The sequence below is a fragment of the Hyposmocoma kahamanoa genome, unplaced genomic scaffold (assembly GCF_003589595.1).
Source record: "Hyposmocoma kahamanoa isolate Upper Pololo Valley unplaced genomic scaffold, ASM358959v1 93, whole genome shotgun sequence".
Classification (NCBI taxonomy): Eukaryota; Metazoa; Arthropoda; class Insecta; order Lepidoptera; family Cosmopterigidae; genus Hyposmocoma; species Hyposmocoma kahamanoa.
In genome coordinates, this window is record NW_020654810.1 from 15,415,885 (window position 1) to 15,432,681 (window position 16,797).

At 39.9% G+C, this 16,797-nt stretch overlaps 1 protein-coding gene across 3 annotated transcripts; it reads left to right on the plus strand.

Annotated features, from left to right (window-relative positions):
- The first annotated feature begins 486 nt into the window (after positions 1–486).
- Positions 487–16,783, plus strand: LOC113237120 (endoplasmic reticulum resident protein 44). Of its 3 annotated transcripts, none has more exons than XM_026473411.1 (8): positions 487–690; positions 777–1,075; positions 4,864–4,939; positions 5,193–5,435; positions 5,608–5,850; positions 6,702–6,968; positions 15,200–15,398; positions 16,128–16,783. In XM_026473411.1, the coding sequence occupies exons 1-8, from the start codon at positions 630–632 to the stop codon at positions 16,264–16,266; spliced, it is 1,527 nt and encodes a 508-aa protein (XP_026329196.1). In that variant the 5' UTR covers positions 487–629; the 3' UTR covers positions 16,267–16,783. The 3 variants fall into 3 exon arrangements, with proteins under 3 accessions (XP_026329196.1, XP_026329194.1, XP_026329195.1); XM_026473409.1 differs by lacking the exons at positions 487–690; positions 777–1,075 and adding exons at positions 4,614–4,719; positions 7,269–7,286; XM_026473410.1 differs by lacking the exons at positions 487–690; positions 777–1,075 and adding an exon at positions 4,644–4,719.
- The last annotated feature ends 14 nt before the right edge of the window (positions 16,784–16,797 follow it).

Genomic DNA, 16,797 nt, shown 5'->3' on the forward strand with positions numbered 1-16,797 from the left:
AATTGCGAAACAGCAATTAACGGTTCTCGCAACTTACAATTGATCAATCGTTAATCGCAAATATCTACAATTAACAATTAATCAATTTTCAATCTTTTCATTGCTTTTGATTAACAATTAACAATTAAAACTGACAATTATGATAAATTTATAGGGCATATGGGGGTGAGTTAGGGCGTTGGTTGTGGGGGCCTTGTGGGGGCAGGTTAGGGGGCCGGTTGGGGGCCCCAACCGGCCCCCCAACCGGGGCCTACAACCGGGGCCTCCAACCGGGGCCTTTAACCGGGCCCCCAACCGGCCGGAATTGATTTTAATTGCAAATTTAATTGCAATTAAAATCAATTCAATTGAAATCAATTGCAATTAAAATCAATTGCAATTAATATCAATCGCAATTAAATCAATTGCGACGAATGGTCTTGTATTAGTAGTTTGTGGTCTACACCTTTTGTAAAATTGAATCTGGCAGCACTGATTTTAGCGTCCATCGAGCCATCAGCTGTCATCTACTGTCAAACAAATAAATCCGTTCGGGTGTGGTAGGTACTCGTAAAGAAATTTTGATTCAAGATTAACAGCAAATGAAGAATTAAAATTAACAATATATCTGTTAATTTCAATTTGTTAACATGAGAAGATACTATATTTTTGGAACCGCAACAATAATATTGTCAATATCGCTTGTCAAAGGTCAGTGTAGTCCCATAAACAATGATCGAGTTCATGAGCCTGTATCTTATTTATTAGAAGCCTATAGCTTGTTTTTCTCCTTGCAGTCTTTGGCTTAGAATGCTATGTGTGCGAAAATCAAGAGGATAATGATGAAAAATGCGTTAAAACAATCAAGACTTGTGACTTCAGCCAAGATGTTTGTTTGACTGAAATCAAATGGGGTAGCACCCCATATTGGTCGCAGGGAGCGCAGAAACAGTACTATGTATCGAAGCGCTGTTCTAATAAAACAGAATGTGCGATGACGAGGCAGCGCAATATGCCATTATGTACTCACATTTGGTATCAAGATTGGGTGTGCTCTGACTGTTGCCAAGGCGATAGATGCAACTATTATATCATTGTAAGTTTTTTTACAGCATTTTTATTACAACGCATTTGTCATGTTAAGTATGTTGTATTTTCAGAACCTGTATCTGATATTCTGAGTTAAGTTTTAAGTAAATGAATTTGTGACTATAATTCTATATAAAATAAGCCTATAAACCCGCTATGTGTCTAATTGTCGTACATGTCTCCATAATGGTTTTGGATTTTTTTTATAGTCCTGCACTAGGGAAACACTGTGATGGGTGCTATGGACACACACATAGACAACCACAAGTGACACTCAAACTCACAAGACAAATAATGTAGGTCATACAAATATTTTTTTAGCCCGGGAATCGAACCTGGGACCTATGGTGGCCGTTCGGCCATAGAAGCAGTTACTTTTTTTTATAAATTATTTAATGTCTTTTAAATTTTTGTAAATGGTGGAAGAAAATTGCTGCTGCGTTTCAGAGACACTGTGTGGTTCTAGGATGCTACAGTATCAATATCATTAGAGAAACTGTGTATCTCTTACCAATTCTTTCTGAACGCGCGACAGGTTTAACATGTAGATTACCTGTACAATGTTTTGAAAAATTTTTTTTTTACAGAGCGGAACTGCAAATATTCGACCGACGATCATTATATTATTTGGATCTGCACTTGCAATAACAACTATTGGAATATTATAAAGTATATGACTCAATTATATTCTGATCTAAAACTGTTGATCAACAATTTGACTGATATATTAAAAATATATGTACATTCCCAGAATATTACAGATTGCAACTTGTAAAGTGTATATTTACAACTTTTTAATGTATATATACATACATATACCAAGGTATATTTTAACAATCTAAAACTGCCTCAGTTATTGAAAGGAATCTCCACCACACCATGATTATATTACATATAGGTATTAAAATCGCAATTTTTATAGAATAATATTTTTATAGTGTATGCATTGTAATACTTTGACTTACTGTGAAGTTTTCCGTCCTAAGACACTACTTTTGTAATTAGTATAAGTACATAGGTAGAACCAGTCACATAAAAAAAAATGTAATAATCAAAAATTCAATGGCGTACTTAGGACAAAGATAGGATTATATTTAATATAAAATTGCATTTTGAGATATTTAGAGAATATAAATGACTATAATTTTTTATTTTCACTATTTTTTTTTAATATAAAAGATTATGAAACAAGAAAAATTAATATTAATATTTATTATGTTTAGCATTTTCTTACTTGAAGTTATATCATTGATAACATTTTAGTGACTGGCCCTGATTGCTTTACTGCAAAGCCTTAACTAGTTTTAAGCAAAAACCATAGGAGTTGTAATTTTTACACACATGAGCTAAATAAACTTTTAAATATTACTGCTTTTTTACTGCTTGTTTTCATTGAACACGAGCCAAATTTCAATAGTAGAATCAAGATAGACATTTGGACCCACTCGTATCCTTGTTAAGATGTATACACACTTGAATAAATAATTAGATGGTGGGCACGATTTTTCGAATAATGGCAAGTTGGGTATCGTTTTCGAAGTATTTGGGGGAGCTCATACGAATATAACACTTATTTGTAAATCCAAGATGGCAGACACGATTTTTCAAAAAAATGCAATATGGGTATCCTTTTCGAGGTATTTGAGGATGCTCAATACGAATACGGCACTCACTTCAAAATCCAAGATGGCGGGCACGATTTTTCGAATAATGGCAAGTTGGGTATCGTTTTCGAGGCATTTGGGGGTGCTCATTACGAATATACCACTTGTTTGTAAATCCAAGATGGCGGACACGATTTTTCAAAAAATGCAATATGGGTATCCTTTTCGAGGTACTTGGAGATGCTCAACACGAATATGGCACTCATTTCTAAATCCAAGATGGCGGGCACGATTTTTCGAATAATGGTAGGTTGGGTATCCTTTTCGAGGGATTTGGGGATACTCATTACGAATATGGCCTTCATTTCCTAATCCAAGAAGGCGTATAGAAGAATAATGGCAAGTTGGGTATCGTTTTCGAGGTATTGGGGGGGTGCTCATTACGAATAATAACACTTATTTGTAAATCCAAGGTGGCGGACACGATTTCTCAAGAGCATTTAGAAATGCGAAAAGTCGTGTCAGTCATCATGTATTCCATTTCCATAAGGATTACCAAAAATAAATTTTTGAAAATTCTTGGCAACCATCTTGGATTTAGAAATTAATGCCACATTCTCAATGAGCACTCCCAAACAACTCGAAACGTCTATAATTCTATATATATATGTATAGGGAGGAGAGTTATGGGGCACACACTTCACGTATAGATATTAAAAATTACTCATAACTACTAACTACTCATGCTATGTTTTTTCATTTGTAGTTTTAGTTTCAAAATTGTCAATAAACTTTAGATTTACATATACATTTTTTTTACATTTTAGATATACATTTTTCCATACTCGACTAAATCAAAAGAACGGAAATAGACCCCCAGCAGTCGCTCACTGACGCCGCGATGGCGTTGCGCCGCGCCACGCGGATGTCGTGTCGACGCTGTGCGTATGTGGCAAGACGCTGACGCTCGAAAGACGCTAGTGTGGGGGTCTTTAAGGCGCGTGTGTGTAAAGCTAGACGGTTAAAACGACTGCATTAGTCGCTACTACATCGTGACTGAATCGCTGCAAACGCACTGCTTCTGCTAAAAGGCACCGTGTGTAACTGCTCTTATCGGCTATCGGCTCTCGGCTAAGGGTCGTATTCTAGAACTCTACTCAATGCTCAAGTCAGGATTTGAATATGATTTAAAGCACTAGAAATCATACTCAAGTCCGTGCCATTAGGGTCGTATTTCCAGTGCTTATGTTTCAATTGCAATCCTGACTTGAGTATTGAGTAGAGTTCTAGAATACGACCCAATAGTGTTGTTCAAATCTTATGTGTCAAGATTGAACGTGCCCTTGACCCTCCGATTTATTCCTAGGATGGATTTATTCTACCAACCAAAGTTTTTAACTACGATTATTTTTCAAATTAAGACGTTTGCCCATGAAAGTGATCCGTGATTTTTACAAAATAACGAAAAGCAAAATGAACTTATAGACATAATTTTACTAAGAATGAGTAAATGGAAATCGAATGTTGTTAATGAGAATGACGACACTAACATTGGTCTAAGGATTAATTCTTTTATTTTTTTCCATCCTCTAAGAGATTAATCAATTGGTGTTGTTGAACTCCCGCTTTTAAGGGAAATTATTTTTCACCTCATGTCCAATTCAAGCCATCGCCATGTGATAGATAACATTATTCTGATTTTTGTAATCTAAACAATATTGGTGAATAAAAATTATTATAATTTATTTTTTATTTTTTGCATGATTATTATAAAATCGAATGAATAGATGACCATTGGGTTTTCATCAAAATCTTTCTTATAGCCCATAGTCAATAAAAAAATTACCTACTGTATGAAAATTATGCAACTGAACGAATTACATTTCTTTGGCTTGGTAACACTGACTCTAAATGGTGGTGCTGTACTTGGTGTCGGTGGATTTGGTTAGGAGAAAATTTCTGTAAAATACTGAATCTTTAGAAAAAAATGGATAGTGTTAATTTCCGCTTATTAAACTACAAATTTATAGGATCCTTTATTATTTTGGTAAGTGGGATTGAGATGAGAAATTGTTTTCAAAAGTGCCCAATGAAATCGGTTTTACACGTATTCAACGCACCGATTGTTGATTTTATGGTATATTAAGAGTAAGTAATTGCTTTGCAAATATTGGAGTTTGTTTTGTTTCAGTTGTGCCACTGCTTTTATAATCCAACCGATAGCGGTGCGGTTCAAATTACGCAGAGTAATTTGGATATGGTGTTAGGTGAGTATCTTGCCTATTAATGAAGACGACACCGGTTATTCCAATATATCGTGTTTTAGCTTGCTGTTAAAATGTTATTTTTAGTTCGAGTAACTAAATTTCAAGGTTCCTTCCTGTCGTTATCATAAAACTTATTTTGCAGTGTGTGTACAAGTTTTTAGACAGTTTTTTCACAGTATGTATGTATGTACATGTTAACAAGAAATTTTTATATATTTTTCCTTAATTAAAGATGTCTAATATTGTTTTCCAGCTTCCAATGAGGTTGTGTTCATTAATTTCTATGCTGAGTGGTGTAGATTTAGCAATATGCTAATGCCCATTTGGGATGATGCAGCAGATGAGATCTCAAAAGCCGGGTATGATACTGGTAAAGTGGTCATAGGCAAAGTAGACTGTGACAAAGAAGGGGCAATAGCTACTAGGTTCCATATAACTAAATATCCTACTTTGAAGCTCTTCCTTAATGGTTTGCCAGCGAAAAAAGAATATAGAGGCAAGTGATAAAATTATCTTAATGCTAACCACCACTTACTTACAATACTTAACTTTATCATACAATTTTCATATTGAGAATGATCTTACTTTTCTAATTGAATAACATTACAATATTAACGAATTGTAAGTTGTGTTCACTGTATATAATGCAAAAAATTGTTTAATTATAGGACAGCGCTCAGTAGAAGCATTCTCGGAGTTTGTCAAGAAGCAGTTGACTGATCCAGTAGTCCAATTTACCAGTCTTAAGGAACTGCATGATTTGGCTGAGGACAAGAGGCATATCATTGGTTATTTGGATAGAAGAGATCAACCGGAGTACCAGATACTCAGAAGGGTTGCAGGCAGTCTTAAAGATGAGTGCATCTTCCATGCTGGATTTGGGGATGCTTCCATACAGATGCACCCACCAGGTACATACATTATTTACACCAAACAGTATATATAGATAGGGAATGTACTATTGTTTTTGGATCTAAATTGCTTGTATTTGGTTGTTTTTGAAACAAATGTATGTGAATTAGATCTGAAAAAAAAAAAATTGTTAATTTCCTTCATGTAACAATTGCAAAAACCTAACAACTTCACAGGTATACATACACTCAAGTGAAAGAGACAAACAACCATATATAAAGTACATGAGATAATATTATTGTAAATAGATACTAGTTGATGTTCCATATATTGTTTATTTAAGGGTCGTATTCCAGAACTGTAGTCAATGCTCAAATCAGGATGTGTGTAAGGTTTAAAGCACTCGAAATCATACTCAATTCCCTTCCATTAGGGTCGTATTTCCAATGCTTGAAATCATACTCAGATCCTGACTTGAGCATTGAGTAGAGTTCTGGAATACGGCCCTTAATGTATATCAATTCAACTGCTACATGTACTGGCTGTTAGGCTTGACTAATGTAACTGCTGCGTGTATTAACAAAACAAATGAAAATCATACTTTTAGTAACTTGGACATGAATGTTGGTGAAAGGTGAAAGGCTAAATATGTTGGAAGAAGGAAGTCTCAAACTGACAAAGCATGAAGTACAGCCAATGGTGAATTTATTCAATGACGGCCAACTTTCAGCAATTTTTACAAATCATTGTTATAATTTTACACATTGTATATTGTTTTTACCATCTGTTACAATAATTAGTTGATAATGAGACAAATACTTTTTATTTTATAATTATAATATTGTGTAATATAAATGGATGAAAGAATAAGTGAATATAATTCTCAGCAAATATCCAACTTGTATTTCAGGCCAACCAGTGATAGTGTTTAGAACTGACAAGAAAACATCAACAGAGCCTGATGAGACCTACACTGGCTCTTTGACCAACTTTGATGAATTGTACGAGTGGGTACAAGAAAAATGTATTCCGCTTGTCCGTGAGATCACGTTTGAAAATGCAGAAGAATTGACTGAGGAAGGATTGCCGTTCCTAATTCTTTTTCATAACCCTTCTGATAATGAGAGTGTTAAGAAGTACAAAGAAGTTATCAGTAGGGAATTGCAACCAGAAAAACGTAAGTTTCAGATTAAATCTAAACATTTTCGTGAATTATTCTTTAGTAGAGATATGCTTTATAACATATAAAACATATAAAAGTGAAGACCATTACACTGATAAGATAACTGGCTGCTCAATCCCAAATGCACTTCATGTTTCATTGGTTCACGTGTCATCTTTTCAATAAAATTATGAAAAAGCAAAATAAAGTAATAGGTTACAAAAATCTTTACGAAAAACAGCTCTATTTTATTTCACTTATAATTACTATCTGCACATTCTCCTTCATAATGGCTTTTTGTTTATTTTTTCCTAGATAATGGTATAAGAGCAAGTGAGTAATTTTGTTTGTATACTTTGTACCTGTAAGTTCATTATTTACATTTATTGATAAGAATTTTTATTGTTTAGTTTGTCATAATCATTCATATCCATAAATAAAACATTCATTTATGATCTTGAATGAACAGTATGACTCAGCATATTCAGAAGTTGATGAAACAACTTTTATTATAGTCCTTGAAATCTCAATATTAAATCTGTTTCATACATTTTTATTGCTTTTTTTCTGGTTTTATGGAACTCTTCCATGGTAAAGTAGTTAGCAGTATATGAGTAGTTGTCTTGTTCCATGGCCTTAAAGGACACCAGTAGTATATATATATCTTTTAACATACTAACTAATATTAAGTTATGTGAATTGAATATACTAGCCATTGTATTAAAGCAATGTTATCAGTAGCGTAACTTGTAAATTTTTTATCAACAATGTTACAAACTGTAATGATTTCTGCAAGTAAATTAATTGAAATGGAAAATTTAACAAGCGCAACGTGCGGGCAATGTGTGACGTTGGGAACGAATGTCGCATAAAAATTGAAAGTCACGAAAACCTTGAAGGTCACGAAAATAAATTTGCATCCCATATATTTTTTTATTGATCAGGCATAATTTCAATTCAGTAAAAGCTTGATTGCAACCGCATAATAATTGTAGGACGAAAAGAAATATTTGATATTTGGTATCAAATACAATGTCTTGTTGTGATGTGTAAATTATTTCATCGTTTAAAAGTCGTTTGTTACCGTAAATACCTTCGCCAGTTGACATAATGGTCTTGTTTGTTATTTTTGTATGTCAAACATAAACATATATATATACTTTAAATACAATCCCATCTTTCGATTAGATTTCATATAACAATTAAAATGTTATTCTCGCGAGATTATAACAAAATTCTTATAAACTTTTTGTGTAAATGCCAGAGGGATTGTCCATTCCTACAGTTATATACCATAATAGCTACTCACCTACCCTACATACCATATACTTTTTCTTTCAAATTTCGTACTCTTGGTATTGGTATTGGTATTGGTGCAACGGGCTAGTTTCCGCAACTCGACGTCGAGGCGCCTATTTTGCGTGTGGTGGGTGCAGGGTCCTACTCGTGCCACCCAAGCTCCTCCAAGAATCTCAGCAGCCTCTTCGGTTTTCTGAAGACTTCGAGGAGCGACCTCGGCACTCCAAGGTACTTTGCCCTGTAGTTGGCCACACCGGAGCACTCTAGTAGGATGTGTGCGGCCGTTTCCTCCCCCTCCATGCACGCTCTGCATAGAGGACTGTCCGTGATACCTAAATTGAAAAGGTGTTTATTGTATGGACCATGACCCGTTAGAGCGGCAGATAGAGTGCGCAGCTCTTGTCTTTCAAGTTTGATTAATTTACGAGATAGACTGGCGTTGAGCGTTGGGAGTGCTTCCCTAGCCTTTCTACAAACCGTAAGGGTTGTAGAAAGGCATATGTTATTATGAGAAGATTTTGTACCTTTGAGTATAGTTGTTCTTGACCATTGGTTGGGGAGGGACACTATGGGTTCTGGCCCTACAGCATCCGTCTCCGACCCTTTTCTAGCTAGTTCGTCTGCTGCGTCGTTGCCACGTGAGCCGCTGTGTCCTTTAATCCACTGTAGAATTACGTGGTTGTGTGTACATACCTCCATGAGTGCTTGATGGCATTCATATATAAGCCCTGAGTTAATGTCATAGCTGCTCAGCGCTTGAAGTACTGACATGCTGTCGGAGAGTATTCGAATGGAGTGATTCTTTACTCTTCTCGCTATTATTGCTTCTGCTGCCAACTTGATACCCATACATTCAGCCTGGAATACTGTGTTGTGGTCACCAAGCGGTGTTGATATTCTGATGTTGAGGTCTTCTGAGAACACCCCTGTACCTGTTCCTGAGTTTGTTTTTGATCCGTCAGTGAATACGCGGACCTCTCTGAGGTTTAGTCCTTCGTTGGGATCTTCAAACAATTGTATCCTGTATTTTTTGTCAAAAATGTATTGTTTTGGGATCCTATCCACAGTCGCCTCCAGTAGCGGTTCCTCTTTGACTATCTTGTAAAGGATTTCTGTATGTGGGGTCCTCATGTGCTTCCAAAGGCCGGCTCTCTTTAGTCGCACTGCTGTTGACGCCGCTTCCTGTCTGATAAACAGTGGGAGGGGTCGCAGGTCCAGCATCGCTTCGAGCGCCGCAGTTGGAGTTGTCCTCATGCAGCCGGTCGTCGCCATGCATGCTAGCCTTTGGAATTTGTCCAACTTGTCAGTTGCAGTCGTCAGCTTGGTTCGTGGCCACCAGGCTATCGCGCCGTAACTAATCATAGGTCTTATCACCGTTGTGTAAAGCCATAGTGTTATCTTGGGTGAAAGTCCCCATTGTTTACCTACCATTCTACGGCATTGCCAGAAGGTGATAGTAGCTTTTTTAATTTTGTTGTCCAGGTGTTTGTTCCAGTTCAACTTGTTGTCCAGAATTACTCCCAGGTACTTGACATCGGTTGATAATTGTATTTCTGTACTAAAGAGTTTGGGTAGTAGGTAGTTACCCAGTAATCTTTTGTTTGTAAACATTACTAGTTCTGTTTTTGTTGGGTTAACTGTTAGTTCATATGCTCTACACCATCTTTCCACAATCCGGAGTGCAGCTTGTGTGATGTCACAGAGTGTACTGGCATAATTGCCTGTTATCAGTATGGCTATGTCATCAGCATAGCCTATTGTATAGAAGTGTTCTTTGTTAAGGTTGGTGATGAGATCATTTACGACCATGTTCCATAGCAGAGGCGACAGTACTCCTCCTTGAGGGCACCCTTTCGCTACTACGGCCCATGGGGTCTCTTTCGCTGTAGTTCTTATTGTTCTTTGTTTGAGCATATTGCTAATCCAGCTGATCAGCACTTCATCCACTTCGTGTCTTCTTAGTGCTGCTTGTATGCTGGAGAAGTTGGTTTTATCAAAGGCTCCTTCAATATCTATAAAGGTGCCTAGGCAGATTGCCTTGCTTTTAAGGGCCTCTTCTATCTTGTCGACAACGGCATGTAGGGCCGATTCGGTGGACTTGCCTTGGCAGTATGCGTGTTGGTTTCCGTGTAATGGAATGTTCTTTAGAGCTCCGTCCCTCAGTTCTCTGTCACATAGCCTCTCTAGCGTCTTCAAAAAGAACGATGTGAGGCTGATCGGCCTGAAGGATTTAGCATCAGTGTAGTCGTTCTTACCTGGTTTTGGTATAAAAATGACTTTTACGTCTCTCCAGCTATGGGGCACATAGCCGAAGGCTAGACAGGCCCGAAAGATGTCGACCAGGTGCCGGGCCAGTGTGTCCCCACCCCATTGTAGGAGTGCGGGAAAAACTCCATCTTGGCCCGGAGCTTTGTATGGTTCGAATGTGTTCACTGCCCATTTTGTTTTTTCGTATGTTACTACTTGTTCAGCGTATCGCCAGTTTCGGGTCGATATGTTGTAGTTCATTTCTTCGCGCCTGTCATCTCGGACGAACCTGCATCCTGGGAAATGTGCTTCCAGTAGGGTTCTTTCCGTTTCTTCAGGGGAAGTTGTGAATGTGTTGTTTGTTTTACGTATTGAACCTAGTTCACTTGCATTTGTGTTCGCTAGGATTTTTCTTACTCTGTTCGCTTGTGCACAAGACGTGATGTTCCCGCAGTAGCCTCGCCATGACGCGGTGCTCCTGAATCTTATGCGTTTCTTTAATTTGGATTTGACCGTCTTGTAATTTTCCCAGTCCTCATCCGCGCATGTGTTCATTGCTCTATTGAAGTGTCTCCTTACCCTTCTTCGCAGCCTCTCAAGCTCAGGCCCCCACCATTGGTGGCCTTGTCGCGGGGCTGGGTCACTTAATGGGCATGCGGAGTTGTAACTCTTCAATATGTTTGACGTCAGTTCTTTAACCTGTATTTCTATTTGTTCTGTGTCCAGCAGTCTTCCCGGTGCTACCGGTTTCTCCAGGCTCTGGTGTAGTTTGTCAGTGTAAATTTTCCGATCGGTTTTTCTGGGGTTCCGTTTCGGTTGTTGTACTTTGATAACTGTTTCTAAGTTGAATCTTATCCATCTGTGGTCCGAGAGAGATGCTTCTTCGGACACGTGCCAGTCATGGACAAGATTCGCTGCTCCGTCTGACGCTAGGGTTAGGTCTATGATAGTTCTACACCTTTTATTTACAAAAGTTGGTGTTGTACCTTTATTGAGAATTTGAAGGTTAGTTGTAAATAAGTATTCTGTTAAGTTCTTACCTCTTTCATTCGCGAGTTCCATGCCCCACAGCGGATGGTGGGCATTGGAGTCAGTGGCCACGACAATGTGCTGGCCGTTCTGCTGGCAGTGGTTGATTAGCTGTACCATTTCCTGTGGTGGTGGCACATCAGTCTCCGCCATATAGACAGAGGCGAGTACCACTTCAGGCAGGCCCGTGGCCGCATCAGCTAGAAGCTTTACGGCACACAGGTCTCTGGAACAGAATTGTGTTAGTGGCTGTATGTGTAACTTGTTTGAGTAGTATATACATGTCCGTGGTTTATCTGAGATAGTAGTGGATAGTAGCTTACCTCTCAGATGTGAGAGTCCATTTATTTGGCCGCGGGCGCCGATCCACGGTTCCTGAATCAGTGCCACGGCTGTGTCGTTTGCCTCCAACCACTTCCGAAGCTGAACCGTTGCGGTCTGACTGTGGAGGTTGCACTGTATGACGGTACATTTATTGGGCGAGGGGGACACCGCCATCAGCCGATAGCAGTATGTCGTCCTCATCCTCGCTCAGGCAGATGTCTCCCATCGCCGACACGCACTCGTCCTCACTATTGGACGCCACCGTATGGCTGGCGACGTCCACAGGGACGGGGGTCGGGGAGGGCCCTTTTCCTTCTCTGGTGAAGCCAGTGGAGGTAGAGGGCACCGGGGAGGCATCTGTTTTGTTAGTCGATGTACCTGCCTTTTCAGGCGGCACATCCGTGTACACTCCTCTTCTGGACCTGAATCGGAGGTAGACCGTGCCCAACTGAAAAATAAAGCGCCGGCCATGCCCCACGATAACAGGTACCAGGTCCTCAGGTAGGCTTACCACCACAAAAGTGTTTCCCTGTTGCTGTTGCAACCTGTGGACAACCCATCTGTGGACCTCCGCCCACTTGTTCTGCCAAGTGAGCAAGTGTCCGATACGGCGCGCTTCCTCCCAATGACCGGGGATCAGCAGTCCACAGACCACCCTCCGGGGAGCCTCCACCCCATTTTTCAATGAGAGGGGCTCCCCGGTGGGCAGCCTGATGGTGCTGATTGCGTCCTCTAGCCATTGGAAGGTGGCATTGTCCTGGCACCACAGCTTTAGGGACCCGTCGCTAAAGACGGGTTTACCTCGGAACTGTGGGCCGACGTCCTCTTCACCGCATTCCTCTGCTCCTTGAGAGAGGCGCTCACAAAGGGCCTTCTGTATCATGTCTTGGCCGAGGTGATCACCGCTAGAAGTTCCGGTGCGGTGGCCTCGGCATACGTTCTTGACTGGGCGGGCCTCTCGACTTTTTGCCTTTTGCGCTCGCCTCTTGGAGAAAATGTCTCGTCGAGACGGGCACGTTTGGCATAGGTCGAGGACCTCTGTGCCTTCTGTGCTTGTTGGTTCCTTGGGGGGGAGGGGGGCCCTTCCAGGGGCGTGCGAGTCCGGTTCAGTGGGTCGCACTAACGCGGTCTCTGCACCATTCCCGCCACCAGCTGGGGGCCGCGCCGCTCCCTCTTTCGGATTACCCTTCATCTCGCGGCGTTCACGTTCACGGAGTCGACCCCGTTTGTTCTTTCGGGCAGGGCGTCCCCTGCTCCCGCTGGGAGCTGGAGGTGGTCGCTGGCCTTGGCCACTTTCCCCTTCCATATGGATGGGTGCCGTGGTTTTGGGCTTGCGACTCACCAGAGTCCACCCTGCCTCAAGGGCAGTATATGTTGGGTTCTGCGATGCAGAGCCAGGTGTCTGAGCGGGGGCCACAGAGCACGAGGCTCGGGCCGCTACCGCTGGTGTAGGGCCAGCACCGGCATCGGTACGCGGTTGGCCTTGGGGTTTCCCCTTTGGCCTACCACTCACCGTAGGGCGCTGCTGTACGTTCGAGTTTGTTTTTTGTGGGGCACTTTTGGGTTTCCCCTCCAGTACCACCGGTTTTGGGTGATTTGATGATTTTTGTTGATCTGCAGAATCCATATTGCAGTGTTCTTATGATTCACTCTCCTGATTTCCCACCCACCACGGAGCCCGCACCTTTGGGGATGTCCCATTCGGGACACCAGGATTATCAGGAGAGTATAGGTGCAGAAGTTACGAGCTCACTGCGCGACATCGGGGACTCGAAATGTGCGGCTGGCTGACCCGATCAAAGTCAGTCCGTCCCCCCCACACCTCGCCTGTGGCCCTCTGACGGGACACATTGCCGTTTCCCTGTGTTGGCTAGTCACAGGGCTACCGTTTGGCAGGAAATCAGGGCCGAAGGGGGCGTATTGCTTGCCGGGGTCCCCACCCCGCTCGGGCTCAACCCCCCAGGATTCCTTCATCCCTGCGTACAGCGCTCAACTGCGTAGGCATGAACGCAGGAGGATGTAAATTAAGACCGCCCACCACTTGCCATGGTCCACCCTCATAAACACATGGCCGGGCCGTGTTGATCGCTTCGCGCCCTCACTGGTAAGACTCAGACTGAAGCCGAGAGTTGTCAGTGTTGGCCCCAGGGTGTACCCGCTATACCCTTGGGCTGTCTGTGACAACATGTCATCACAGACTGCTCAAGGACTTCGCACGCGTGGAGGTGGAACAACGAACACACCCCTTTTCGTACTCTTTCCGTAATCTGTAATTCTGTTTTGCCAACCTTTTCATTGGTTAAATGCGAAGGCAAAGCCATTAATATACAGAAAGACCTTTTCATTGATAGTGAAATAATTTATCGTGTTTCCGTGCCTTTAAAATTAACACGCCACGAGACACCTTACGGGGTGTATGTATGACATAAGGCGAATAAAGTCACCCAAAAATGGTCTCAACATTAAAAGTATTTACACATGCACAATACGCAATAAACGTGTAGATAATATACGTTTATTCGGAGGACCAACGATGTCTGATCATTTATTTAAAATAAATGTTATCTCAACGATTATCTTAGCTTTATACACTTTTAAACTTTCGCGTTCCATTTTACTAACAATGCAAAACGGGACTCAGTCAGCCCATGACCACGGTGTTAATTTAATTAAAATAAACTTTATCTCAACAATTACCTCAGCTTTATATACTTTTAAACTTTCGCGTTGAGTTGTACCATAGTTTCCCAAAGTGGTCCCGCCCACCAGTGGGCGCTGAAGAATCCTAGGTTGGTGCTAAGGACCTCGAAAGCAATTGGGGTGCGTTGATGCTGTCCATGGAGTGCGATCGCATTTGAAAAAAAACCTGAATTGTCTATATAAACTACACTACGAATATATATTTTTTTTCGTTGCGATTTTTGTGTTAATATAAAAAATACGTGTTTTCAATAATTTTTTGTGATGGTGGGCGTTCAAATTTTTTTTTATCTTGCCTAAGTGAGCCAAAAAGTTTGGGAACTTTTTTGGCTCACCTCCCATTATTCTAAGAGTTCAAAACGGGCCTCAAGTTAGCCCTTAACCACTGCCTGTGCAACCTGGCCAAAACATCGGGATAATAGTTACGTGTGCAAATACTTATTACATTGTTTAATAGCGTTTATTCCCGTTTTGAACTGTTAGGATTTGAATTCTGTCTATACTTAGTACTTGGTACAAAAGGTTAGTTAAGGAAGGACCCTTATGGTTATGGTATGAGGAACAAATTTGGCCTGCCGTTTTGGGATTGGGAAGTTGTAAAGAATTAAGTCAATATATATTTTATTCTATATTTTTAAACTTTACAGAGAATGTGAACTTCCTGACTGCCGATGGCATAAAGTTCGAACATCCTCTTCATCACCTAGGCAAGTCGATCTCTGACCTGCCACTGATCGCCATCGATTCCTTCCGGCACATGTACCTCTTTTCCGACTACAGCGATATGGAAAAGCCAGGCAAACTCAAACAGTTTCTGCAAGATTTGTATTCGGGAAAGTTACACAGGTACAATACAATCAATATAATACAATAATGAACACACAAGACGAATATACAAAAAACAAACAAAGTTCCATTTCAAGGATTAAAAAATGGCGCGCTAACATCAAGTTCCTATTTCTTATAATGGAAGTAGCAAATGAACTTGATTTGCTTTTGTTAAAGAAGACACATAATAATATTAAGAAGTATAATATTTATTTTTATTGATGTTTTTGCTACCATGAGTGACCATCTGTTGCTCAGTTCGTAAGAGCGGATACCCCGATGTGGCAAAAACAGCTGGTTCAAATCCTGTAAGATCGAAGGTACTGGCTTGTTTGATATTTGTGTAGTAATAATTAACAAGTACATATCTCAATTTAATTATCAATGATATTATTGTAATTAATGTAATCAGCCGCTTAGCAATTTTGTGTTTTATTAAAACTCCTAGCAGCACGAAATTTTAAATTTTAGGTTAAATAAAAAATATATAACTACTTGGACTGTTAAATTTTAACTTATTACTAGTTATTAGTTAAGGTGTTTATTCCTTGGTGTACATTTCGCATATTAGCTTGGTGCGACAAGCGAACAGCTAGCTAAGGTGAAGACTGAAAATCAGCAATGCTGAGTCTCTAACCTTTTTGTCCACATCACTCAATTGTTTTTTCTATTAGTTTTTAAGTATTGTGTTTCTTATGTTTTGTGGAGAAATAAATGTGTTCATTTTTACTTTATTTTGTTTTTCAGAGAGTTTCACTATGGTCCGGATCCAGTGCACAACGCGAACACAGAAGATAATGTGAAGGTCACAACACCCCCAGAGTCTTCTTTCAAAAAATTAGCTCCTTCCAAAAACAGATACACTCTACTTAGAGATGAATTATAAAAATGTTGCTTCTAGCCAAACAATTTAGTATAAGATAAAAACTTGCACTTTAAATTAACTTAAAAAAGAAATACCACTAAGTTTCCACATTTTTTTTATTTCAAAATATTAGTTTCTATCTATATTTCTTTTGTTTGTATAATGCTAATTATTTTAGAGTTTATATCGAGAGAATGGCGAACAAAAATCGCTATACATACAGTTACAATGGTAACTCACTGTGAGCATATTTTATTGGAGCGAACCTCCAGTAATAATAAAGTTTGACTGTCTAATTCTAATAAAATGTCTTGTGGCCCTGACTTAGGGTATTATTTCCATTACTATGATATATAAGTATTATGCAGAAATATAGAACCTATATTTTTCCATTTCGCCATTATTTTGTATGAATTCGGTATTGTTTCTATCATTTCACCTTTACATAATAACTTAAAAAATAGTAGTTCCTTTTATAATAAATTGTCAAGGCTGCGACGACGACGAAGATAAGGGTAATTTTCAGGTCAGTTTACCTAATTTCGGTGGCAA

Excerpts from the sequence above, each read along its gene's own strand:
- LOC113237120 (XM_026473411.1), top strand. The coding sequence starts at position 630 with ATGAGAAGATACTATATTTTTGGAACCGCAACAATAATATTGTCAATA. Across the intron at positions 1,076-4,863 it reads GATGCAACTATTATATCATT|TTGTGCCACTGCTTTTATAA; the intron begins GTAAGTTTTTTT and ends GTTTTGTTTCAG. Across the intron at positions 5,851-6,701 it reads CATACAGATGCACCCACCAG|GCCAACCAGTGATAGTGTTT; the intron begins GTACATACATTA and ends CTTGTATTTCAG.